Raw genomic sequence first — 26,448 nt, forward strand, 5'->3', positions numbered from 1 at the left:
GTGTGTGTGAGAGAGAGAGAGAGAGAGAGAGAGAGAGAGAGAGAGAGAGAGAGAGAGAGAGAGAGAGAGAGAGAAAGAGAGAGAGAGAGAGAGAGAGAGAAAGAGAGAAAGAGAGAGAGAGAGAGAGAGAGAGAGAGAAAGAGAGATGCCTTCTATTCTTTTCTAATTAAAAACTTCAAAACTTACTGTGCGGTTCCTGATGAAAAGAAAAACCTTCTGGGTTTGCTGTGGCCCACTAATAATATCAGGGAAACAGGCAGCTTCTTGTGATGTCATCCGATCATGAGGGAGTCTGCTCTGGAAAGCTGCACCCTCCACACCTAACAAACAGAGCAACAGAGTTCTAGAAAACATGCAAAGGGGCACAATGATAGAAGACAATGATTACTTCTCAAACTTCTTCTCTGGGTAAGGAATTCAATAAAGCTTTCTGATGCAGCCTATATGTTTTCCTTTAACTTTTAAAATCTGTTTATAAAACGGAAAGTTTCTTAGGATTCTAGCACTGTTTTAAGATTTACTTACATATAATTGAGACTACATATTTAGATGTGATCACTTAACTAATATTTTATAAGCTACCACAAAATGAGACCAAGTTATAATAGTTGTCTCTAAAGAGTGAAAAACAAGGCCTATGAGTTCTGAACCAAATTTCTATTACACCAAGTTCTTCTCTCCATGGTGTTAGAGACACTGCCAGCAAATAGCAAACTCCAAGAAGAAAGGACCAGAATAAAGAGAAAGTATGCTAACTCAGTAGGAGAAAGTAGGCAAAGAATCTGCAGAGAAAATTTAAGCAGCTATAAAATATTGCATGCTTCCTGATCAGTTAGTTTCCAGCGTGGAAGATAAAGAGCATTCTAGGTTTTCATTCTAGGAGCCAGCCATCAGCTCCCATATAACTCAATCCAGACAGGGAGTGAGAATATTACAATACAAGGAGCAGCAGAAAAAGAACCAAGGAATTTATTATTTCTAGTCAAAAATTTAATATTCTTCTACTGTAGGACATAAGCCAGAAATCCAAGGAAAGCACTGATTTCACGAAGATGCTTGAGTAATTTAAGCAAGCTGAAACTATAACTTGACATAAAAGTTAAGAATGATTTAAAAGCTTTTAAAAACGAAGACTTTTAAAATGTACTTGGTTGTGGCCAAAAGGTTAAGTGATATTAAAGTAATTGTGTATAAGTAACAAAATAGGACATTGAAACAAGAGGCTCTGAAGTGGAACCAGACATCTTTCAAAGCCAACAAAAGTTGAGCTGCAAACATCAAGGAGCGGAAACAACATTGTTTCAAAAGGAGCAAGCAAGCTTTTTGGGGGAAGAATGAGAGAGGAAGAGATTTAGTTAGGACACATGCTGATAAAATACCTTGGAGGCATGGGGCAAAGAGTGGGAATTCAACACAGATTGTCAATGGAAAACAATAAAGGTCCAAAGAGGCCAAGCAAATCTAACTATGCAATAGGTGGGTAAGATGCTAGTGAGGTTACATACTCAGAAATACCATACCCTGAAATGAAGAAAACAAAGCCCTCTTTTCACAGCACTAGTAGAGGTCACTGACTATTGGCTCCCACTTGGGTACCATATTACTAAGTTGGACACCCCCAGAGGTATCCTAAATGATTAAGGACCACAAGGAGGGCCATTGCTTAAGTAATGAACAGAAACATGAATCTAAAAAGATAGTAGAAACAGACTGTGGAAATCAAAGAGATACTTTTAAAACAAGAATAACATGGAAAATAAACCAAAATTAGAGAAAGAAGAAAGGCTGAATACATCAAAAGGGGGAAAATCTTGACTAAAAGCGAAGTTCTTTAGAAAATGAAGTTATACATACAGCTTTAGCACTGGAAAGCAATAGAATAAATAGAGACTATCTCAGGAAAATGAACCAGACATAAGTCTTTTACTACCAATATATTTGTGAAATAAACCACATAAATAAGTCGAGCATTAGAATGTGAACTTCCGGAAGGCATAGATTGGACTGTTTTTCCTCCCCTTTTCTTTGTACCCCCACCGCTTAGCACAATACCTCTAACATAATAAAGAGTTTAATAAATGCTTATAACTGGCAGAATAACAGAAAAACAAGTGGTGGTTCCCTGGCCCCTTCCCCCACTCAAACAAAAACCCTACCCATTTATCCTACAACTAGTTCTTGGCCATAAATTACATTCAAAATATCTTTAATAAAAGACATTTATTAAAGATGGTTTGAAAAAGTTACAATTCAGTTGTGGCAAGATCCTTCTCTATTTCTATCATTCTATACAGCACCTAAATGAGCACATACGAATGCTTTGCAAATGGATTTTCAGTTTAAAAACTGCAAGATGGTTTTTCAAAATGCAAAATTATCTTAGCAACATTGCCCAGCCATCCATTTCCTGTAATTTGGTTTGTAGAAAAGCAAAGAGCAATTAGAGAATAAAGTTGTAGTCTAGAAGCCCAGATCTAACCTATCCTATAGGATGTCTTGAAAGTGAGGTAATATATACCATTTCAGACAACCTACCCCCATTTATGCTTAAAAGACTTTCTGGGGCTAAGCCTTTAATGAGGATGATAACCATAAAAATAACTGGTGTTTATTATTAGCCCCTTAAGGTTTGAAAAGCACTTTACATGTCATCTCATCCTCACAACAACCCTGTGAGGTAGGTGCTGTTATCATCTCCATTTTACAGATTAGGAAACTGAGTCTGAGAGGGGTCAAATGGCTTGCCAGGGGTCACAGGGCTGCTAAGTGTCTGAGGCTGGACTTGGACACAGGTTTTCTTGATTCCAAGTCTAGGACCCTATTGATTGTGCCACCTAGCTGCCTGTAAAATTATCCTTACTGAAAATCAGGAGGCTAGACTAGATGTCCCTTCTAGTTCTAATACTCTACTTTCTAAGGTACTTTCCAGTTCTAACATTCATTAACAGGTAAGCAGTGGTAAAGGTCCTATTAGAATATTACCACTTGGCTCTGAAATATGCTTTCATTTGAACATGATATCTCACATTCTAGAAATTTATGACATTTAAAGCAAAATAAGGATGCCCAATAGTCCTTTCAGATTCTGCCCATGAACAGAAAGAAGTGAAGCCTCTTTCATTGTTCAGTTCCCACCTTTTCCAAGTAGGAAGAATAATCAAATATTGAGATGAATAATTAAGCTTTTGGCTGGCAGCTAAGCTAACAAGGTAGTAATAACAAAATGGGTTTTGCTATTCCCTTCTAGCTTCTGATGAGATGCAGCTAGCATCTTTTGTATTTTAAAGTAGATAAAGGGCTGAAGGCAGATTTCAAGCTCATCAGTGGCATTAAAAATCTAAACGTATATATTTTAACCATTCAAGTATTAAAGGGCATTTACTTAAATATACCTAAAGGCAAACCAAGTTAGCCCTTAAAATAAAAAAATAAAAAAACAAACAAAACCCCCCCAACTTCACATTTCTTATATGTATTAGAATTTTTCCTATTTAGGTCTACAGATATCCTTTGTACTTTTCAATAATCCAGAAGAAGTTCCACACTAGAAGTTAGAAGCCATGGGGTCCAGGTAACATCATTTTTAGTTGTGTGACCTTGGATAAGTCCTTAAAATGAGAACCTAGTCTCTCTCTCTAAGCCTCAGCTGCTTCAACTATAAAATGAGGATATTACTAACTTCCCTTAAAAGAATAGGCTGTATCACAAACCCTTCAAGTTCCTTTTGCTCTAAGTGCAATGATTCTATAACTTAATGCTCATTTACAAGTGATACTTTGGAAATATTCTGGGCCACTTAGTGAGTTCAACTTAAAAGTAGGGTGCTAATTAGATGATCTGGGCTTCTTGGATACCCAAAAGTTCTAGTTAGCTTCATGTAGGAAAAAAAAAACTCACAGCTATTGGCAACAGTTTCTTCCACAATGAACGGCCATCACACAAATGCAAGCCTCTGGACATTAGGGAGAATCAGATAAGAATTGTGGATGACTCAAAACAACTATTACTATTACAGCCCAAACCTGAAAAATCACATTTTCATGTTAGTGGAACGGTAGCACCAAATTAATTAGTTTCCCTAAGTTATCTGATCATTTGTTTGACTATTTATGAACTATGGATACTCATGAATGTAATAACTATTATTGATCTCCAAAATCACAAAGACCTCATTTAAAACATTTTCAATACTAACCATTCTGGTAGATTTGTCATCAATGCAGACTTTATGAAAAGGTATTTTAATTTCTACAAGATAAAATCAAGAACTTAGATGACTATCAACCTTCAGAGCTTTGACATAGTCTATGAAGAAGTTGAAGTCTAATTCAACATCACAGAGACAGCATGTGGCTGGTTGTCTTACTATGCCTAAGTCCTTTTCTCTGTTCTTCCTCCATTGTAGGTTCCTCTTCCGATGGCTCAACAAAGTGTGTGGTTCTCAAAGGCCAAGGCAGCAGAGTATAAGCTCTGGCAAGTCCTATCATCCTAGGAAAGCTGTGAATGATGGCATGATGACAAACATATGCCTGATGTCCAAGAACCAGCCCAGCTAAGTTCACAGAGGCACATCACCAAGCTGGCTACAAGGTGATGAATTTTTCAAGCAGAGTTAACTCTTGAAGAACACCTACTAAGCTGTTGTCTGTGCCAGTGGAGGGAGTACCCACACCAACAAAATCACAGATCCCTTAAGTGTACTTATCTTTGATTAGAGAATAAAACACAAATTCCCACAAATTATTTAAATGCAATAACATTTAATAATCATCTGAGAGTGGAATAGCTACCAAATGACAAGCTCTGAAATTTTAAATAATCTAAGTTCTGTAGAAGTATCAATATTCACAGGAACTGGAATACATAAAATACTTTGGAAAGAAAAGGACAAATTTTTAGAGATGCTATATTGGATAAGACAATTCAGTAAAAGCTAATTTTTCCAGGTGGTAGGCCCATGAATCTTTCACCTTAAAGCCTCTACTACCTACCCTGGTAGTAGGATTTCTCATACTGCTTTGGTCTGAAAGGAAGAGGAGAATTACTGATTGAATTCTTTTGGAAGCCATTTAAGCAAGCGAGAAGCAAATGTTTAGACAGTGCAAATAATGTCATGTGATACTTATTTAGCATGGTTATCTAATGTCATGAAATGAGCAGTCAATTCCACTGAGATGTCATTAGACTACACTTCATAATTAATTCTCCAACTAAATATTAGACTACCTCTCTCATAAGTTAAGATGTCCAAACCTGCAATTTTTCATGCTTGGGGAGTTTTTGGTGGTGGTTGTTTTTAAGGTCCCAGGACTCCTAAGTATGTAAGTTTAACGCAATATTTAGTATTACTAGAAAGGCTCTAGGGAAGAAGGACCAACAATCTTCTCAAAACAATGAAGAACAGTGGAGGGTTGAGAGATCGGCCTTAGGATTCTTCTGTCTTAGCTACACTATCTTTTTTTTTTATAATTCTAAGTGACCCCCATCCTGCTCTTTAGGTCATTATGTTTCTTTTGTACCTCTTGCTAAGATCTGAAAACCCATAGCCATACACACTTGCAAGCATCAATCCCTGACCTGGCGGCTCTGGCTACAAAGTGGCAAGCATCAAATGCCACCCTCACCTGATGCTTGGCCGTCTCCATACCCTCCAGAATTGTCGTCTTGAAGTCCTCCTGCTTGCCCTGTGGAAGGAAAGAGGAGAACTCAGGGACCTTACTCCATAAATTAAATTCATATCTGGACATAAAGGCCTAGTAGCTGGTGATTCAGGAGTTTACCACCAACTAGTAAACCCATATTCAGTGAGTTACTTCTTCTGGAATCATGGTCCAGGTGTGAAGGGTTAAATTTTTTTGGTAGGAGTTTAAACAAAGGTCAGGAGAGCAGTTTGGTAAACGCAAAACACTTAGTTTATTTTTAGGAAAGTTCAGATAGGAAATAGAAAGGAGGAAAGTGAGAGTAATCTTATAATAGCTTATAACTATACCTAAGATCCCAATCCTAACTAAAATTCTCTAAAAAACCCTAAATCCATCTGCCTTTGAGGGCAGTGTCTTCTTCCAAGGCCAAGCCCAGGCCTAAACTTCTCTATACTATCTAATAATTTACCCACTATCTAACTACCTGCCTAAGCTAATCACTAATCAATAAGGCTATTAAGGCCTTAAAAATTAATTTCTCTATCTCTAATTGTCAGTTGGAAAAAAATGCCAGTCTCAGAGAGAGCCAGTCATTCCTCTCCCCAGGGGACCCAGAGACAAAAACTCCTTCCAGCTGTCACTTTCTCCTATGTATCCACTTTGTCTCCTGGGTAATGGAATCTTCAGCAGGCTGTCAGTTAAACTGTCAGTTAACTGACTCTTACTGTGAAATGTTACCTGCTCCCTTGCCTCTTAAAGAGACAGAGGGAATGATTAAGAAAAACTCTTTACATATAAAACTCTCTTTAACATATAGAATTCTCTATAACATGCCATCACATGGTAATCTTCCAAATTCTGATCCATGTAATGGCAACTTTACACATCTATTCTTGTTGGAAAGGAAGGAGTACAAAGTACACTGAATTTTTGATTGCCAAATACTTGTAAATTGGTCTTACTTAATAGAGAAGGGATTTAGGGGGGAGGAGAGGTTACATTTTTTGTAAAACTCCACTGAAAGACTGAAAGAATAGGTATAATCTGGGTTCTAGGGGCCTAAATTGCAAACAAAGCAATCAACTCATGAATCTATGAAACTTTCTAAAAAGGATCAGTATATTCTGCAAAAGCCTAAAGGATTCTCCCCTTCTCTTCAAAAGGACTCAAAGCAGAGGCCATGAAGCAATAAGACATTCAGATCAAAAAGCTTGATGCTTACAGTGTCAGTATTGCCTTGCCATAGCTTAAGCAGAATTCCACCCCAGGAAATGTCACTACAAATTTAATCTCATCCAGTGTGGGGATAAGTGCTAAGAGCCTGTAGAAACAGGCACCAGTCTACAAAATCAGGTCTTGAGGGAATTTGGCCTGATGACTAAGTAGAACAAATAACTTCATGAGATGGGTCAAGCATTCCTGAGAGGATCAATCAAAAAGTTTAGGTAAATAATTCAACTAATCCCAGAATCTATCACCCCCAAAAGAGATGTTTTTAGTATCTTGAGCTTCTATCCCTCTGAGTAACCGTGAAAGATTAAATTGTAATGTATGAAAAGCACGGAAGCATCTCTCCAGTGATCCAAATTTTGGTATGTTTTCTTTAACAGGAAATATTGGAAAAGAAATGTCACAAGTTGGCAGCAGAGCTGATTACTCAATATTATACAGAATCTACTGCACAACAAGATTTAGGAGACTAGGGCACTATGGGATTTATCAATTTAACCACAGAATCAGTCTTGATCTCCAAGTTTTAAGGTGACATCTTAATTCTCAGGTAAAGAAAGAATTTAAAGATAAGATGATGACTGCCTGTTTCCTATCTTTAGTGATGATAAGGTAAGAAGGAAGGTAAGAAGCTGCAGCAATAAGATCTTAAATTAGATATAAAGAATTTCATGACAGTGACAGAACAGGATGCAAAAAAAAGGGACTAAGCTCTCCTTTTAAGTCTTTAAATGATTTGTGCAAATTCTTGACTTAAGGACATCATGCCCTAGAATTGTATAATTCTCAAGCAAATACAACTTTGCACAAGGCAATGAAATGCACCAAAAATCTGTCTCAAAGATTTGTCATTTTGACACTTGAAAAGAGCATGAAGTTAAATTACTTAATAATTTGAAAACACTTCATCCAGATAAAGCTATAAATTCATCTTTAAAATATTGTGCCTATGGAATAACACATCTGATTTAAATATTAAGTAAAATTAATTTACAAAAAACTTCTGAATTACTTATTCCTGAAGACTTATTTCTTCCTTTAGTTCTCTTTAATCCCTACTAGAGATCAATTAAAACAAAAAACCTAAATTTTCATACACTCAGACCAAGAGCATCCTATAGACAGCCCCCAACCCACTAAAATGAGGCAGCATCAATATCAAAGAAAATCAAGGTTGAGCAGTTCCTACAGATCTATAGATCCAAATGTTTTGATCATTTCTCAAATGTCACCAAGATCTTTTCTCAAGCTGGTAGGCAGATCAGTTTCTCCTCAACCCCCCCCCCCCGCCAACTTCCCCTTCTGCCTTTTCTTTCCCCGTATCTCCCTGTCTTAAAAAAATGTTTTTTCCCCATTAACTAGCCATAATAAAAAAAAAAATGAAGCATATTTTCTGCCATTAGTCATAGTATTTTACATTTAGGATTCCTGTCAACTTAAAAAGAGGATGAGTTAACTTTTACCTTGTTCTCCCAGGCAGCTACCCCAAATTTTAACTACCAATTGCATTTTTTTTCTTTGCATTTATGTGGCCCTTTACTGTCTTTTTTCCTCCTGCTAGTCACTGGTGCTTAAGAGAAACAGAAATCTGTTCCTCTTGTTTTAGCTGTGAACCAGAAGATGAACAAGTAAAGATTTAAAGGAAGAGGAAATAAAGCAAGAAGTTTCCATTTTGGTTCTGAAGAGTAACAAAGCCCCAAATGTAAAAGGTGGTGGATTAAAGGAGAATAGCAGTAATGGATGGTCATTCAAACAACAATAGCCAGGTTTCTGGAAAGATAAAGCATGGAATAGATATGAAAGTAAAAGTAGAAATGGAACTCCATTAAGTAGAGAATAAAAGTTAAAAAAAAAGGTAGTGTAAAAGGGTGAAAAATAAAACAAGAGAATATCAGCAAGTTTATCATTGTGTATTTTTGTAGTTCTACTTTATAAATTTGAGGGTTTATTCAATTTAATTCAATAAAAATGTTTCATTACTACAAGTCTACTCTGTGGAAGGCACTTGCTAGGGTGGAGGAATACAAAAATAAAAAGTAATTCACCTCTGCCCTTAAAGAGCTTCCATTCTGAGGGGAGGGAAATCAAAGCACACAAGTTAGCAGTAGCAGTAAATACAAAGCAAATACAAAGTAATTTCAGGAAGAGGAATACCAATAACTGAGGCTCAGCAAAGGCTGCAAATAGCAAACCACTTAAGCTGAGAAAAGGAGGGAGAGGAGGAAAGGTTATGTATGATGAACAGCGAGAAGTCTGTTTGACTAGAATCAAAAGTACACAAGGAAGAGTAACAAAAATCAGACAGAAAAGGCAAGCAGAAGCCAGCTTGTAATGGGCTTTCAATGTCATGCAAGGGGTTTAGTGTTTTATCCTAAAGGCAATAGACAACCACTAAAGATTTTTGAGCAGGGGTATAACTGATTAGATCTGTATTTTAGGAATATCAATTTAACAGTTGATCTATCTTCATTCATCTTTTTTTCCCCTCACCCCCACCCCCAATACATAGTGCTTTTAAAATGTATATAGAAGCACCTCCATTTACTTTCTCTATCCAGTTGATATCAGTGATGCTAAGAATATAGACCATGACACATGAATAGCTTAAAATCTAACTTGCTTAGTGTTCTGACAATGGCATGAAAGAATGTCCTGTAGGCAGGCATGGTAGTCCACCCATGATGTCAAACAGCAAAACTTAAGGTGGAGGCCATTGAAATCTCCATCTTTTCCTTAATACCTCACCTTTGAACCATCCTTCATGAATGACTATAAATGCTTTGGGAATCTATTTATATATTCATTTTGCTATCACCTTGAGGTAAAATTATCAAGCATTACCACTTTCTATGCAGAAAACATTCTTTTGTCATAAAATCCTCAAGTGTCAAGTGAGCTACTGAATTCTATTAAATTACACTTGGAAGTAGTCTGTGTACTAGTCACCCCCACCCCCACTCCCACCCACTCACTCTGTGGGCTTCAATCACATCCCCTCTGTCATCCTCATTCCAGAAAGAATATTTCATCTTTTCAATATGTTCTTCAGCTGCCAATGTTATTTCAGTACTTCCACGATAGATATAAAGATCTAGTATTTCAAAGTATTGCTTTGATCAGACAGAGGACTTAAGGAGTACCAACACCAGATTTCACAGGAAGGTGGAGGTTATCTATTTGTTTCTCCCATCTTCTTCTTGAGAAGGCTCAGTATCTTGAAGATCTTCCTTCTGGAACAGGATGGATCTTAGACTATAGCAGTTTTAAATATATGAATATAGATTTCCTCCAACTGAGTAGTTAAGAAAGAGAACAGGAGGATGTAGAAGATGATTTATGTTCAGAGAGGGAGTATTCAGAGCAAATCATCAATTGATAATAAGCCTTTAGTAAGTGCTTAGGTAGTAAGCATTCCTAAGTGCTGGGGACAAAGAGTTTCCAATCATTGGGGAAACTATCCAAGTATGACAGCAAGCATGAAATTAAGATTCACTGATCAATCATTCCCCATGTCTGGAACCCTAGTCACATTGGAAATTTTTGCAGAGTGCTCATTTCAACAGGTTACACATTTTGACCCTCTCTCTTCAACTGAACCATGGCATTTCCTTAAAATGTTGGGGTCTGTGAAAGGCATTTTCAGTAATTTGCATAAAATACATATAACCCACTTGTGGATTAGGGACCAGATCCTCTTATTTTCAAATGGATAGAACCATCCTAAAGATTGATGGGTAATATCAACTACCTCTGTAATTTTACTCATTTTAGTATTTAGTATTTTAGTATTGCTTCTGGAAAACCTTAAGAAAGATTTTCAAGATTTCTGTAAAATATCTTCCAGAGGAGCATGCACAGTGGATGGAGAGAAGATCTTGGAAATAAAGAGCTACATTCAAGTTCTGCCTCTGACATAATCCTGGCTGTGTCAGCCTAGTCAAGTCATTTAACCACATGGTGCTTTAGAGCAGGAGTCAGTAAAATATGGACTGTGTATTAAATCAGTCATGCTGCCCAAACGAAGAATGTTTTTTATCTTTCTGAATAAAGTTTTCTACTTCCCTAAAATGTAAAAACCATCCTGAGCGCTCAAGGTAGACAGAAAACAGGCAGTCAGAGGTTGCCAACTGCTACTCTATAGACAACTCTTTAAGACTTTAAGTTGTAGAGAAGTTGTAAAGAATGCTAATCTGCATTAAAGAAAGAAAATTTTCCTTTTATAGGGAATTCTTCACATTGATGAAATCATAAGATCAGTCCCTATCTGCAAGCAGTCTTATAAAATTCCCACATAGCAAAATCCCCCTTTTTACATAATTAAAAGCAAACAATCCGTATTTTCAAATCTGCTTGATAACAGTTACAACAAATTGCCTATAGAGGGCACTTAAGAGTAGATGCTCAATATAAATTCAATGAAATACAGTTTTACACAGTATTTCTGCTAAGCTTTCTTGAATGGGGTAAATGAAATAAAACGTGGCAGTGTGGAACAGAGCAAAGGTGCTGAATTTGGAGAAAATGGGCCTGTATTCAAATAATGGCTCTGGCACGAGCTATGTGACTTTGGGAGTCACCTCAATTCTCTAGTCCTCAACTTTTATTGATAAAATGAGAAGACTGCATTAGATGATCCCTAAAGTTCCTTTCAGTTCTAAATCCCATGAACCCTCTAGCAGTATTTTAGAATAGAAAATAGCAGTATTTTAGAAAGATTAATCAACTATATTCTGCAAAAGAGATTGTAGAAAAAACTGAATGGAATAGTAGATAGGACTGAGGAGAGCTGTGGGTTCAAGTCTTACCTCTTAGTCTGGAACAAAGAGCAAGTCACTAACTTATATGAATTTCACTTTCTTCCTCTTTAAAAATGCTCACCATACCATCTGTACTGTCTACCTTTCAGAATTGTTGTGGGGGAATCAAAAGAATTTCAAATGTAAATGTTAAAACACTATGTAGATGCCAGCTTTAGAAGGAAAAAAAGAATGAAGGTGTGCATCCAGAAGCCATTGAAATAATCTAGACCCAAGGTGACAATAGCTTGGGATAAAATGGTAACAATGGAAATGGAACTGGTAGTACTCAAGACAGTGCAAACAAAAAAATCAATAAGAAGCCTTGGGGTCAGAATGAATACAGATGATGAAAGCAAAGGAGGAGAAAAATACATATAATTCCAAAATTTATATATTTATATCCATATAAATATATAAATTTATATATATATATATATATATATATATAAAGTGAAAAATTGTGATGCCAGTCAAAGAAATTTTGACTGAAAAGGGAAAGAGGGCTTATAGATTGGGGAGACTTTTGGGGATGAAGAATAAAGTGATAATGAGTTTTGTACATGCTAAGTTTGAGAAGACCATTAGAAATTCAATTAGAAACAGTTCTGAAGGCAGCTAGAAATAATGTACTGGAATTAACATAAAAGGAAATAGTTGTAGTTACAGATTTTAGAGTCAATAGCTCTGAAGAGGTGGCTGAAAGTGGAAAAGAATTTCACAAGGAAAAAAATATATACTTTAAATATGGAGAAGCCTCCAGCAGTATCCACTACACTCAGCATCACCATAAATCATGGCAAGAGAATGGTCATGAATTCTTAGGTTGTGGTGCTACAGCACAAACTCTGGCATGACTTGTCTATAAGCCAGGAAAAGTTTCAATACAGACCAGTAATGGAAGGAACACATCTGTCAGAGTGCAGAAAGCTGGCCATCAGGTGATGAATCTCTGCAACCCTAGAAACTCACCAAGACAGATACAAAGAGGCAGAAGGGTTAGGAAAACCAGAACTCTTCAGGGGCTCCCTACTGCCTCTTGGATGAACAACTCATTTAAAGTATTTAAAGTTTCCAGCCTACCTTGACGAATGCATCAACATCCTTCATTGGTAGTCTACATATATATATATATACACACACACATACATAAATTTCAGCCAAATTGGCCTCTTTTTGGTCTCTGAATTCCACCGTCACCTACCTACCTGCTTTTACACAGATTGCACCCAAACTGAAATGCATTTCTTCTTCACCATCCCTCTTTGAATCCCTGGCTTTGTTCAAAGTTCGTCACAGATGCTACCTTCTAAAATAGTCTTTATTGATCCTCTTCTACTTGTGAGCAATATCTCTCTTCTCAAATTATGTATATACTTTATTTGTGCATAGAGTATATCATCTTCACTCTCAATTCTAAAGTTCTCTGAGGGCAGAGATTTGTTTTTTGGTTGTTTTGTCTTTGTATGCCCAGTATCTAGCACAAGTAGTCAGTAAACATTGGTAAAGTACTTATAAGTATTGAGGGCTGGGGATATTTAAAAAGGTATGTAGTAAAAAAAAAGTACTATGAATATAACAGGTAGTAAAGAAATAATTATTGAACCAACCTGAATAGCATCAGTGGAAAAAGCAAGCAAATCACCAAAAATCACCAGTCCTCAAAGTACTCAAAATGGAGAATTACATTAAAAGGAGGCCAGGACCCCAAAAACAAAATAACAAGAGAAGCACAATCCAAGTGCCAAGGATGAGCTACTAATGATCTGATCAAAGGATCTGAAAGTTAAAGAGTTGTAAGGAACCTCAGAGATCACCTACTCTAACTCCCTCAGACAAGGAAACTAAGGGCCAGAGAGGGGAAGTGTTTTTTGCCCATGGTCCCACAGGCAATGGCGGAGGTGTCTGAATCCTAGTCTTCTGACTCCAAACCTAAAGTACATGCTTTCTCTTCCTCCCTCTTATTTTCTTTTCTCTCTACCTCACTCTGCCTTTCTCTCATCTCTCTCTCCTCCCTTGTACTCCCCACTTCCCTCTTCCCACTGTACTTTGCTTCATGAAGATGGTGTACTGAGCTAGATCTTAAAAAAATGATAAACAAGATTTCAACAGAAAGATTAGAAGGGGAAGTAATAGTGTATACTCTAGGCCCAAGGAGTAGCATGAACAAAAAAAGAAGAGGATGGGTTCTCAAGATGGACTTTTCTGTTTAAAAAAAAAAAAAAACAACTCCTGATTCACTTTATTCCTGTATTTTATCTGTGACAGCTTCTTATTAAAGACAAGTTTGTTGTCAGTCATTTTCAGTTATGTCCAACTCTTCATGGCCCTAGTAGGGGTTTTCTTAGCAAAGATACTAGGATGGTTTGCCATTTCCTTCTCCAGCTCATTTTACAGATGAGGAAACTGAGGCAAACAGGATTAAGTGACCTGTCCAGGACTACACAGCTATTAAGTGTCTGAGGCCATATTTGAACTTGGGTCTTCTAGACCCCAGGCCCACCCAGTGCTCTATCTACTGCACTACCTAAATGCCATTAATATAGTAACCAGACCTATCACTTTGTATTAGATGGTTTCATATTTTCAAAGCATGTTCACATACAGCAATAACTTCATTTCATCTTCACAACTCTGTGAGATAGGGAAGAGATGAATTAACATTGTTTTAAAAATGAGAAAACAAATAATAAAGAGATCCATCTTACACTTAATTTATAACAAATTGAGGTCCTCAAATCCAGGCTTGACTCTTAAAAATCTAGTAGTCTTTCCACTGTAAAATGCCAAAAAGAATACCAAGATCACAGGATATTATATTTACTAAAAATATTAGCTAATCTTTTTTTAATCCTATGACACAAAATGAAACAACTAAGAAAAACCAATTAAACCAGACATTCCAAGACACAAAGATAAGCCTTTAGCATTGGATGAGTATAATTACTAAGTATTCATGCTGATTTCACCTATATTAAAAAAAAATCTTCAGAATTTCATGAAAATCAAAATGATATAAACAAAAGGTATCATTAAAAAAAAAACTTACCAAAATTTCAATTTATCTGTATACTACATCTAAAAAAGGCTTTGGTGAATTCAGATACACTCTATTCTGTACTCATTAGTGTACCCCCCCCCCTTATTTTATACAAAGCTAGTTACAATCGCAATCCAGACAAAATCTGCCTGACTACATTAAGAGGGGGCCAAGCTTGGCTTTGCTAACCAGTTCAGATAAAGCTTCAAGGTGGCTGTCTGCTGTACATGGGATGTTTTTTCAGAATCCTTTCTATGAGGATAGAATGAGCAAGTTTCTCTTCAAACAGATTTTAATTGTTCTTGCTAAATCCACTTCCCAGAGAACCATAACTTATAATGAAGAAAAAAGTTCAGCAAAAGCAGTCAACACATTAAAAAAGTCTGACAACTGACATATGTACTGTTCCATGGCTGTGTAGTCTCTTCTCAACTTCTTCAAAAGAGCTGTAATTTTTGCAACATTCAAAACTCATTGTTCTTGTTCTTTCTATTTAGATTGTTGTTATCATTGTGTGTGTTGTGAGTACAGAATAGAGTGCATTTTCTGGTTCTGCTTTCTTTACTTGGCATTAGTTCAAACAAATTTTCCCATACTTCTCTGCTTTTAACATATTTATTGTTTCTTTACATTCATACTCTACAGTTTTAGACATTCCCCAGTAAAGGTGCATTTACTTTGCTTCCAGTTCTTTGCAATCACAAAAAATGCCACTATAGATATCTTGGTGTATGTGGACCCCTACTGAAATATATACCTAATAAAAGGATCTCAGAGTCCAAGAGTGTGTGAACTCAACTTGCTTTTGCTCCTAGTCTCTGGATCTAACTAGAGGGCAGGGAAGAAAACTCCACAAAGTAAACAGTGAAGGATAAGAGGGTCGGGAAGGGCAAAAGACAGTTAAGATTTCCAAAACTAACATTCATGTGAAGTGTAAGTAATTAATGAGAACAAATCTACTCATTCAAGATTACTGTTCTTTCTGCTTTTAATAGTGGCCAGCAAAACAAACAAAACACCAGTGGGATATTTATTTTTTATTTTTTGCAATTCTTTTTTTTTTTAACCCTTACCTTCCATCTTGGAGTCAATACTGTGTATTGGCTCCAAGGCAGAAGAGTGGTAAGGGCTAGGCAATGGGTTAAGTGACTTGCTCAGGGTCACACAGCTGGGAAGTGTCTGAAGTCAAATTTGAAGCTAGGACCTCCCATCTCTAGGCCTGACTCTCAATCCTCTGAGCCACCCAGCTGCCCCCTATCTTTTGCAATTCTTAACCATAAGATAAAGCTCTCTTCCTGAACACCACCTATAGGTACTATTATAGGCTTGGTGTAAGGAAACTCTTTAAACTCCAGACTGTTTAAACTTTTGCAATAAAAAAACAAAGAGCAACATACTTTTTAAAAAACTTTTTTGCCTTCCAAAATATTCTAGGAATTAATACTTTTTTTTTCTGAAGTACTTTCAAGTCTTTCTTTTAAAATTTATATAAACCTTAAGACCATTGGTCAGATCCTATCATAACAAAAGTCCAAGTAACCAAAATTCATTCAATAAATATTTATTGCCTACTATGTGCCAGGCATTATATTAGGTCCTTAGGTTAAAGACAAAAATGAAACGATACCCATCCTCAAGGAGTTTACATTCCATAGGGAGTTATCACAAACATAGGAAATTAAATATAGGATCTATGTAAAGTCATTTCTAGGAGAAAGAGGATCAGAATTGACTTTCTGTAGGGCTGGCCAAAAAGTTGCATAAGGATCTAGGAGATGGGGATGGGGAGGGAAGTGCCTTCCAAGCAACAAGATGACCAAAGCAGCAAACAGGTCAGTTTGGTAATCCCAGAGTAGAGACGCATTATAAAAAATTAAGAAGAGCCAGTCTACTAGAAAGGGAAATGGTTATGGAATAAGACACAAATACATGGGTTTCAATCCTGCCTCACTCTTCTGCCTTCACTTCTGTGACTTCTGCCTTCACTTCTGTGACTCTGGGGAAGTCACCCAACTACTTTGTGCTTCAGTTTTCTGATCTGAAATTGATCACAAAATGGCCTGCCTGAAAGGTAACTTACAAATCTAAATCTATGATTTTATCAATTTGCCTTTTATTCTAGAGGGAAGAAGTCATTGGAATGTTTTGCAAAGCGCCAGATGTAGTCAGATCTAGGCTTTAGAAAAACCAATGTGGCAGCTGCATGGGAATTGGGGAAGAGAAAGAGTTTAAGAAGTGAAACCTAACAGAATGCTATTGTAATAGTTGTCATGGGAGAGAATAAAGGTCTACATAAGGCCTTCTGTGTTAAGGATGTACAGGGGATATAGAGGCACAGATAGATGCAAGATTCTGTGTTGGAAGAATTAAAGATTTTTCAACTGTTCAGATGTGAAGGGGGAAGATAAGAAGAGTTGAGACTAAAAGGATGGTGGCGCATTCAGCTATGTTGAAGAGAAGTGGAAACCTTTTTTCATCTTTGTTACACAGAATCCTTTACATAGAAAGCACTCAAATATTGGCTGAATATAAATATTTTAATTATAAGGGTATTTACTGTCATGAGATTTAACTATATTTCAAGTTATATTAGCAAATGATTGAAAAAGTTTACCCATTTGTAAACCATTCAGAAATTTTCTACTTCATATTGAACTTATCCCTAAATAAATCCGGATTACTGAAATTTACTTATACTCGTAGTCTATTACATGAAAAAGGCCACAAAGAAAATGGAGTATGTAGGATATGATCTTGACAATTTGTAATAACCAGACCAGAATAATCCATCCATGAAATGACATATTGTGAGAAGCCAATTCATTCAACAAACACATACAAGTACTTACTATGTGCAAATGACAGAAATTGCAGATTCCAAAAGGGGATTAAGTAAACGATGACAGATTAAAAATTGAAGAGCTAGAAGAGATGTAAAAAGGCCAATCCATCCATTTTACAGAGACCCAAAGAGGTGAGGTCAGTATAAGTGCTTCTGGTGGGATACAAGTTCTTTCTGACTCCAAGGCTTGCCCTCAACTAGAAGGGTTTATGGACAAGCAGAATTAAGTATATGGTTTCCTTTAAAAGGTTCACTTACCCATGCCTTTGTAGTATCTACATCCTGGCCTGAGAGAATATTTGTAGCCTTATTGCAGAGAATCAGAATTATGGGCAATTCTTCCATTTCATAGGACTAGAATTTGTTACTATGTAATTTACAAGCTAATGTCCATCAATGATTATTAGCAAGCTACCAGAGTGCATCCAATTCAAGTGAATATAGTTTAATTATAGCTCCTACAGTCCTGAAGGAAATCACATCACTGAGTTTTGCAAAACAATACCAGAACTCAATTCAGAACTCTGTGCAGCTTATAAAAGCGTTTCCCTCAGAACCAACAGATATAGCAGGGAATATAGGTGTTAATTATCCTTACTTTAAAGAGGAGAAAACCGAGGTTCAGAAATATGTAAAACATAGTCACATAGTTGGCTTCAACAAGAAATCAGATCTTCTGCCTCCAAGGTCAAGCATCACAGTGACTAACCAGCCTCTTCCTGCTTATTTGGATTCTTGCTTCCAAGATCTAAGTGGGAGGGCAATTAGGGGGAGGGAAGGGGTGCACACAATTCGAGCATATACATGAGAACATTTTTAATAAATAAACTATTAATTTGAACAGAGAAGTACACAGGCCAGTGAAGTCCAAAGACTAACCCAAATTTCTACACAAATCTCATGCCCTAGCACATTCAGGAATACAAGGGAAAACATTCTTATGCCAAGGTGACTCCACAAAAACATCTTTTTTTTTTCTCATTTAAAATTTAGGACCCATTAAACAGGAACATTCTAGAAAATTTCAAGTCAGGAAGATCTAAAAGAAGAAAGAAGCAACCTCTCTGAAAATCAAGATCAATGCAAATAGTTTTTCTAAAAAAAAAAAAATCACAATTCTAGACATCCATCTGAACCTGTTACCAAAGTAGAACCTCATTTATTTGGACTAATTGAAGACAAGAAGTCTGAGTTGGAGAAAACTCTAAAAAATTCAATTTTTAAAGTACGTTCAAATGCACAGATTAAAAAAGTGTTTCAAGAAAATTTTATCCAGTAAAATCCATTTAAAAGGAGAGTATATTTAATTACCATATCAAAGCACTAGTAGGCAGTGTAGTTCTCTGTTTACATAGTAATTATTATTGAGCTTTTTGGAGCTATCTGGTGATTTCATCATTCAAGGGAACTCCTTTTATTAATACAGACAAGAAACTATTCAGCAACTAAGGGTCTTAAGAAGTTGTCTGGGGCACTAAGATGCTAAAGTCTAGGGTCACCACATGTGTCAGAAGTGGAAGGTGAATCCAATTTTCCTGACTCCTGTATTTCCTCTCATACTGAATTTCTATTACATGTAAATGATGATACTTAGGTGCAGAAAAGTATATTCCCTTAAGTAATGTTTGGTTCATGGATTTCAGTTGTGTCTGACTCTTCATGATGTGAATTTCAAAACTATTCCACCCTAATCAGACCATTCTTTCCAAGACCTGATTCTGTTATTCCAGGTATCTCTATTGTTATTGATCAGGAAATAGCTAAATCAGATCTTCTAAAGAATCAACCAGTCTCAACCATAATTTTCACCCTTTACAATGACCCATTTGAGTTTTTCTTGGCAAAGATACTAGAGTGGTTTGCCATTTTCTTCTTCAGCTCATTTTGCAGATGAGGAAATTGAGATAAACAGGTAAAGTGACTTGCCAGGGTCACATGGATATTAAGTGTCTGAGGTCGGATTTGAATTTAGATCTGTCTGAGGTCTTGATCCTTTATCTACTGTGTCAATTAGATGTACTGAGTGACATTTATACTGACCTTAAAATTTGGTATCCGTGATGGATTTGCTTAGCAAGTGCTTTATAGTTTGTATAATAATCATTTTAGCCAACTTTTCTAAATGGTGGCAAATATGAAAAAAGTGACATCCAAATTAATGAGGTTTTACTAGACTTTGAAGCAACTACAGATATTCAAATCCAAGGCAACATAAGATTCTGAGGCCAGACCTCAAAAACACTTTAACCAACAAAGAACAGGGAATAAAGGGCAGCAGAAAATCATTCAGAAATACTATTAACAGCAAAACCACAGTGCAAAATACCCAAATCAAAAAGGAAAATTTCCAAGAAAAAATTAGCCTGCTTTTGAATAAAGTAGCAATTACAAGTAGTAATAACATAGCATCCATCAAAACTACAGTTACTCGAAGGCTACATGAAGATATACAGCCAAGTTAATAAACCATGAAAATTATAAGATTCATATTGTTACCAAAAAGATTGAAAATATTCATGTCAGAAACAAGCATGTGGAATGATAGCTAGGACATTTTTATAAAGCCTACATCAGCACAATTTTTCTCATACCTTTTTTTTTCTCTCCAGCTTTGACTTCTTGCTCATTTACTTAACATTTCCATGTATCTGTATTTCTACAGTCTGCTCAATATCTCTACAGTATCACCCCCTGGTGGCTAAATCTGACATGTTTAGCCTTGACACTTTCCCTCAAAGCTTTTCACTCTTATTTTAAACTTCCCTGTTAATGGTACCACCATTCTGTCTCTAGTATATTATATGGTAATCGGAACTTTTGCTGTCTCCTCCCTCTAACTTCTCAACCAGTATCTTTTAATACTTTGCAGAGTGCTTCCCTCTCCACCTCCCAAACATGGTCCTTTTGTTCTGATAAGGGAATGCACCTGCTGAGATTAGAGGTTCTTATTACATAAACCACTCAATCAGCCTTTTATCTATCATTTTCCTTCAGTCAAACCTGTATACTGACACTAATGCTACCATTCTAAAACAGCACTTTTAGGGTGTTGTCTGTGACAGCTAGGTGCTGAAGTGGATAGGCCACTAGACATGGAGTTAGGAAGACATGAGTTCTAACCTAGCCTCAGACACTTCTAGCTGCATGATCCTAGGCAAGTCACCTCACCTCCATCTGCAGTGTCCTTATCTGTAAAAAATGAGGATAATAATATCACCTACCTCTCCTAAGGTTGTTGTGAGGATTATCAAATGAGATAACATTTGTAAAGTGCTTTGTAGACCTTAAAGTGCTATATGGATGCTAGCTGTTGTTATTGTTATATTATTATTATTATCTCCCTAAAAAAAACTTTCAACATATTCCCCATTGTTTACTGGGTAAAGTCTCCATAACACTGTCCCAGATCAATTAAAAAATGGCATTTTGGGAAAAGACTGAAATCAGGAGACATATGTACTAGTCCCAACTATATGTGACCTTGGACAAATCCCTTTAATCCTTGTGGGTCTTAGTGTCTTTATCTGTAAAAGAAGGAAAGCTAGACTAGGGTCCCTTCCAGTTGAAAGCCTTGCCAACTATATCAGCTACACAAACCTGCTTCAGTCTAGGGTCTACCTATTCACAGTTCCTTAAATATATTTTATGCTTGCCTAACTTTACTTATCCTATTCTTCCTGCCTGGCATGTCCTCCTACCTCCTAATCTGTTTAAATTCTACCCAACATTCAAGGCACAGAGCTGGATTTGAAATCAGGTATGTTTACTATTTGGGCCAATCTTCACCCCTCCCATGATTTATTTTGTCATCCATAAACTGACAGGGTAGAATAAGATGATTTCTAAAGACCCTTCTACCTCAGAAATGTGTGGTGGTTCAAATCCCATAGCCTCCAGAAACCTTCCCTAATCAGGCAAGGTAGAAGTAATTACTCTGTCACTTGCTATATAGTACCATATCTCCATTGTTCACTTGGGAAATCATGTTACCAATAATCTTTTCATATTTTCTGCCTTGCCCAACTAGACTATAAACTCAAGGAAATGTTCTTTACTTCTTTCTAAAACCCTACTTGTATAATAGGATATAGATAATAGATCTACCCCCCCCCCCAAAAAAAACAGGACGACTACATTTATGGGTGAATTCATTATTTCCTGGTACTAAGTCTTTTCAATAAGTAAACTTCCAATTTTATAACACTGTTTAACAGAAATCCAGGATTTGATATACAGAAATTCATTTTAGATTTTTTAAAAAAATGCTTCATTCAGTGCCAAATATAATAGGTTCCTCAATTAATACTTGTTAACCCATTGAGATACACCTCTACTGGGAGGGGTGGGGGTGGTGACTATATAGACCTTAAAAGATTTCACGTGAATACAACTGAGTATTAAGTTGAATTGAAGCTCTGAACAGCCTGAGGAAAATGAGTAGAATTAGGAAAAAAGGAGGCCTAACTCCAGGGTACTTCAGAAGAGATAGCCCAGAGAACACACATGTCTTTTCTTTTTTTTTTTTAATAAAATTTTATTGATATCTTTTGTCTTAACATCATATAAATTCCTGCCTATATCCCTCCTCTATCTCCCTTAGCAATCCCTTATAACAAATTATTTTTTAAAAATTAGCAAAACCAGTCAATAACTACAACAGAAAAAAGTCTGACAACATAGGCAATTTTCTCACATCTGTGGGTTCTCCTACCTCTGCAAAGAGTTGGAGGGTAGTATCTTTTAGGAGAATTCCTACTGGATTTATGAAGTCAGGAAATAGCAAAAGTTAATAAGTCATTGGAGACACTCATTCTTATTTTCTTATTCTTTGTCTTTTTTTGTTGGAGGAAAGTCACACGTTTTTTTCTTGAAAGAATCAGTTGTCCCTTTACTGTCAAAGCCTATGGAAAATGTTTTACTTTTTGGAGAGGTAACCTTCAAGTGTAAAGTCCATTTCCCTTTTATTTGTTTCTAAATTACTCACTTCATTAATCATACCAAGTAAAAGTTTAAGACCCAAGTAGTTCTAAGAACCCTATGCAAATATACAATATTTTGTGATGGTAAGGAATCTTCAGAGAGAATGAAACAAGTCTTACTACTACCATCTGAAAACCTCTTTCCCTGAGATAGGACTGAAAGGCTATATTGGAAACCAAGCACAGATTTTAATTACGACATATGGTCCCATTCAACATTAATAATTGTTATCTCCTTAGATATTAAGGCTACTATTAGAAGTGAGATTAGCTTTTACAAAAATCCAACTGAAGTGCTGTTGAGTATGAAATATTTAAATATTTTACTAAAGTCATATATTTTTAAAAAGTAGTTCATTAAGAATATTTTTCCATGGTTACATGATTCATGATTTTTTTCATCCCTCTTCTCTCCCCACTTCAAGATATAAAGTCATACTTTTTAAAAAGAAACATCTTATTTATTCTCTAAACTAATTAAACAGTTTGATTTTCATGTCAAAACAACAGTGTTCCTTGATAAATAAATAGTCATTTCCTTATAAATGAAGAAACTGAGGCCCATAAAAGTAAAATGACTAGTGTTAGGGTCACATTACGAGCAAGTGACAATCACAGACTTAAATCCAGTTCTCTGAACTCCAAATCCTGTCTCCTTTGCATGCTACTGGTTAATTAAAAGGTCTATAGTAATTAAGAGTTATTTTTTAAAAGATTATAAGAATAACTTATTTTCTCCAAAGCCAATACCCCTCTAGAATGCTAATTCTTTTGTTAGCTAAAAATGAACTTGAAAACAAATCCTAACATTCTTTTGTGAGTCTGGTATCCTATCTCTGATAGTATTCCTGTTTTATAATCTATTTTTTTTTAATTGGGGAAATCAGAGAAACAAATTTTTTTTTAGTTTGGGACTTTGGTAATTGACATGCTATTTAAGTGCTAAAAATAAGTCTAAGATATTACTATATTGTAACTCTCAATTGAGGAATCAATAATAATATCTGAACTATGAGAAAATATAGAACCCTTTTTATTCAGTAGAAGAGAAAAACCTAAAAAGAAATGAAGCTGCAGTTTTAAAAAACTAAGAATCCCTGGATGTGATCTGCCTCTATACAAAAGTAACCATAGTGCCAGTGGTGAAGGAATGAGACAGAATGATCAAAAGAAGTATTTGATTACCCTAGAAGTCTGGAGGTTTACAATTTCCTTCCTTGCCAGAAAAGGCTGGGAATGAGAAATGAAAAAGCTAATCTGCAACGAAAGAGAAACTGTAAATCAGTGGTGTGCTGGGCCTGGGGCTACTGTGAATAAAAAGAACTTCAAGAAAGGGAGAAATACTATGGAGTTAAAATTCAGAGGCTCAATTTAATTATCAAGATACTTTATTATCAAGATACTTTTAAGGGTGCAGAATGTCTATAAAAATTGAAAATGTTTTTTAACCTTTCCAGAGGTCTTCTTAAGCTAGAGGAATCCATGATTTCATGCTATCAGGACTTAATTCAGAATTTTCTATAGTTGCCAGGGTCCAGTAGGAATGTGAGGGGTTAGGATTCCCTTATATTCTCCTGTACCTCGTATGTGACCAAGATTACCTAGCCAATGCAAAACTTAAGATATTGAGATGTTAGAGGTCACAAATGTAATAGGCTCTTGTCTTGACCCTGAATACAAGGAATGCCTTTTGAGATATAATCCATTAAATGCCAGTCACCCTATTCTTCCCAAGGGTAGACCATAAAATGTCTAGACAGGTGCACAGTTTAACTAGAACAATTTTAGAGCCACTACCCTTTCCTAAATTTATTCTGTATTAGCACAGCCACCAAATATTTTGTCCATCAAAGTTGGCTGGGGGGGAAGAATCGGGTCCTGTATCTTTTAAAAACCTCAAACAAAATGTTTTTATCTTCTACCCTCCCCTGTACAGACCTAAAATAAAAAAAATTATCAGACTAGCTCAGACAACAGTATATTGGCCTGGATGATTCTAGCAGACAGGTCAAGAGGGGTGCTTAACTGTATGTGAAATTAGGTAAATATCCTTTAATACTCTCTTTGGGCACCACCCCCACCTGTAAAAAAAATAAGATAAAAAATCAGTAATAGCTGTAACCTTACTTCCTCTATAACTTTAGGACATGTATGAGGCCCTGATCCCAATGCAATCTCCCAAACTTAGAATCTGTCCTTATATTGCTGTTTATTTTCATTGCAGTTTCATCCCCTTCAAGCTTTCTTTTTTTCTACCACTTTTAAACTTTTTGTTCTCCCATTAGCCATTCCCCTTTACTTTATTACTGGAAATGCAAACACCGATACCAATACCACTGCTTTATGTACAAAGAGCCATAAAGACAAGAACCCTAGCATTCTAAGTCAGAAACCAAATTGGGTTACATCTACACAATGTCAAAGTTGTCGAACAATTCCATTAGTTCCACATCTCTAAGACCAGGCACAAACTAAAATTGTTTCTGAACTTACCAGATGGCTCTTCAGGTTCACTTTCATTCTCCTCCTCTGGAGGGGCTTGAGGAGGAGGAGGAGGAAGCTTCTTCTCCTTTTCTGCTTTGGCATTTCTTTCCTCTTCAGAATAGTACTCATCTTCAGAGAGGTTGGCCAAGCTCTCATCCATTTCTCTGTACTCTACCTATATGTAGGACACATCAGAGAAAGAAAGGTAAAACAGCACCTTAATTAATAGGAAGTAGCCAGAATAGTCACAGCCACCTATAAAATGGACTTTATTTTTTTGCATTCAATTTTTTAAAGTGCAGTAAAATAGAAAACGGGTTTCTAATAAGGAAAGATCTATTTGGAAAAGGAACCTCAGTATATGTTCTCTAATATAAGTGCATTATGCAGCCCAACATTTTCATAATTCATTCATTTATTCAATATATCATATCTACTGTGTCTGCTATAGGCAAGGCTCCATCTTAGATGCTATGGGAGAATGACACACTGGTTGCTTCATATCCTATCCTGCCATCTTATATCTCCAAACATATGGGATCATCAATCCCAGGAGATATTAATACATTCACTTTTGTCCTACAGAGTTGGGATTGAGCTGACTTGATTTGGGAATGAATTCAGTCTTGTGGTAAATAATCTCAATGAAATGTACCACAAAGACTGTGAAATACCAAATCAATTGAGATAAACTGTAGAATGATTTCTCAGGACAATATGTGTCACTGGAAAGTGCTTCAGATTCACTTGTTCAACTGTAGCCTCCTCTCTCACCATAACCTTTCTGACTCTACATTCTTATAACACTTAAATTCGGTCTGTACCATGTAGTTCATTACTTTCTTCTACAGTATGTATTATATATTAATATCTATGTAATATATGAGGATAACATGTTATATAATAATAGTCTATTTTTCCTGTAATCTGGCCCCTACCTACCTTTCCAATTTTTTCCTATTCTCTTATACCAGTGATGGCAAACCTTTTAGAAATGGAGTGCCAAAGTCCTGCTCCCACCCACCCCTTACCTCAGACAGGGGAGGAAGGAAGTGCTCCCATTGGGTTGCTGAGGTGTGTGTAGAGAGGGAGGGGAGTGGCCAGAGCACTGCTCCCCTCCAGCTTTGCCACCTGTGTGCCTCCCACCTTACCCCTGGTGTGCTCCCACTGAGCTGCTAGGCAGAGGGGCGAGGATATGGGAAAAAAAATGTCAACAGGCAAGGTGGAGAGGGGAAGGAGAGCAGCTCTGCCCAAGTCCCTCTGCCTTTTTAGTAAGGGGTAGGGAGTTAGCGCACAACAGCCAGGTGCCCACAGAGAACACTTTGTGTGCCATCGGTTTGCCATCACTGCTTCATACCAAACCTTTGCTCTAGCCAGTCATGAAAGAGCTTTACAAAGTGACTTAGGAAGCACTTTCATATCTATTATCATTATT

At 36.4% G+C, this 26,448-nt stretch overlaps 1 protein-coding gene across 2 annotated transcripts in view; it reads right to left on the reverse strand.

Moving 5' to 3' along the window:
* The window catches only part of KDM1A (lysine demethylase 1A), an 84,172-nt gene that overhangs the window by 50,297 nt on the left and 7,427 nt on the right, over positions 1–26,448 (reverse strand). Inside the window, exons 2-4 of one of the 2 annotated variants that reach the window (XM_007491201.3) lie at positions 25,023–25,188; positions 5,625–5,684; positions 187–320 (exon numbers count right to left, since the gene is read on the reverse strand). In XM_007491201.3, coding sequence (XP_007491263.1) covers positions 187–320; positions 5,625–5,684; positions 25,023–25,188 — 360 coding nt within the window. The remainder of the gene's footprint in view (positions 1–186; positions 321–5,624; positions 5,685–25,022; positions 25,189–26,448) is intronic. The other variant, XM_007491203.3, reaches the window with a different exon arrangement.

The sequence above is a fragment of the Monodelphis domestica genome, chromosome 4 (assembly GCF_027887165.1).
Source record: "Monodelphis domestica isolate mMonDom1 chromosome 4, mMonDom1.pri, whole genome shotgun sequence".
NCBI classification, from domain to species: domain Eukaryota; kingdom Metazoa; phylum Chordata; class Mammalia; order Didelphimorphia; family Didelphidae; genus Monodelphis; species Monodelphis domestica.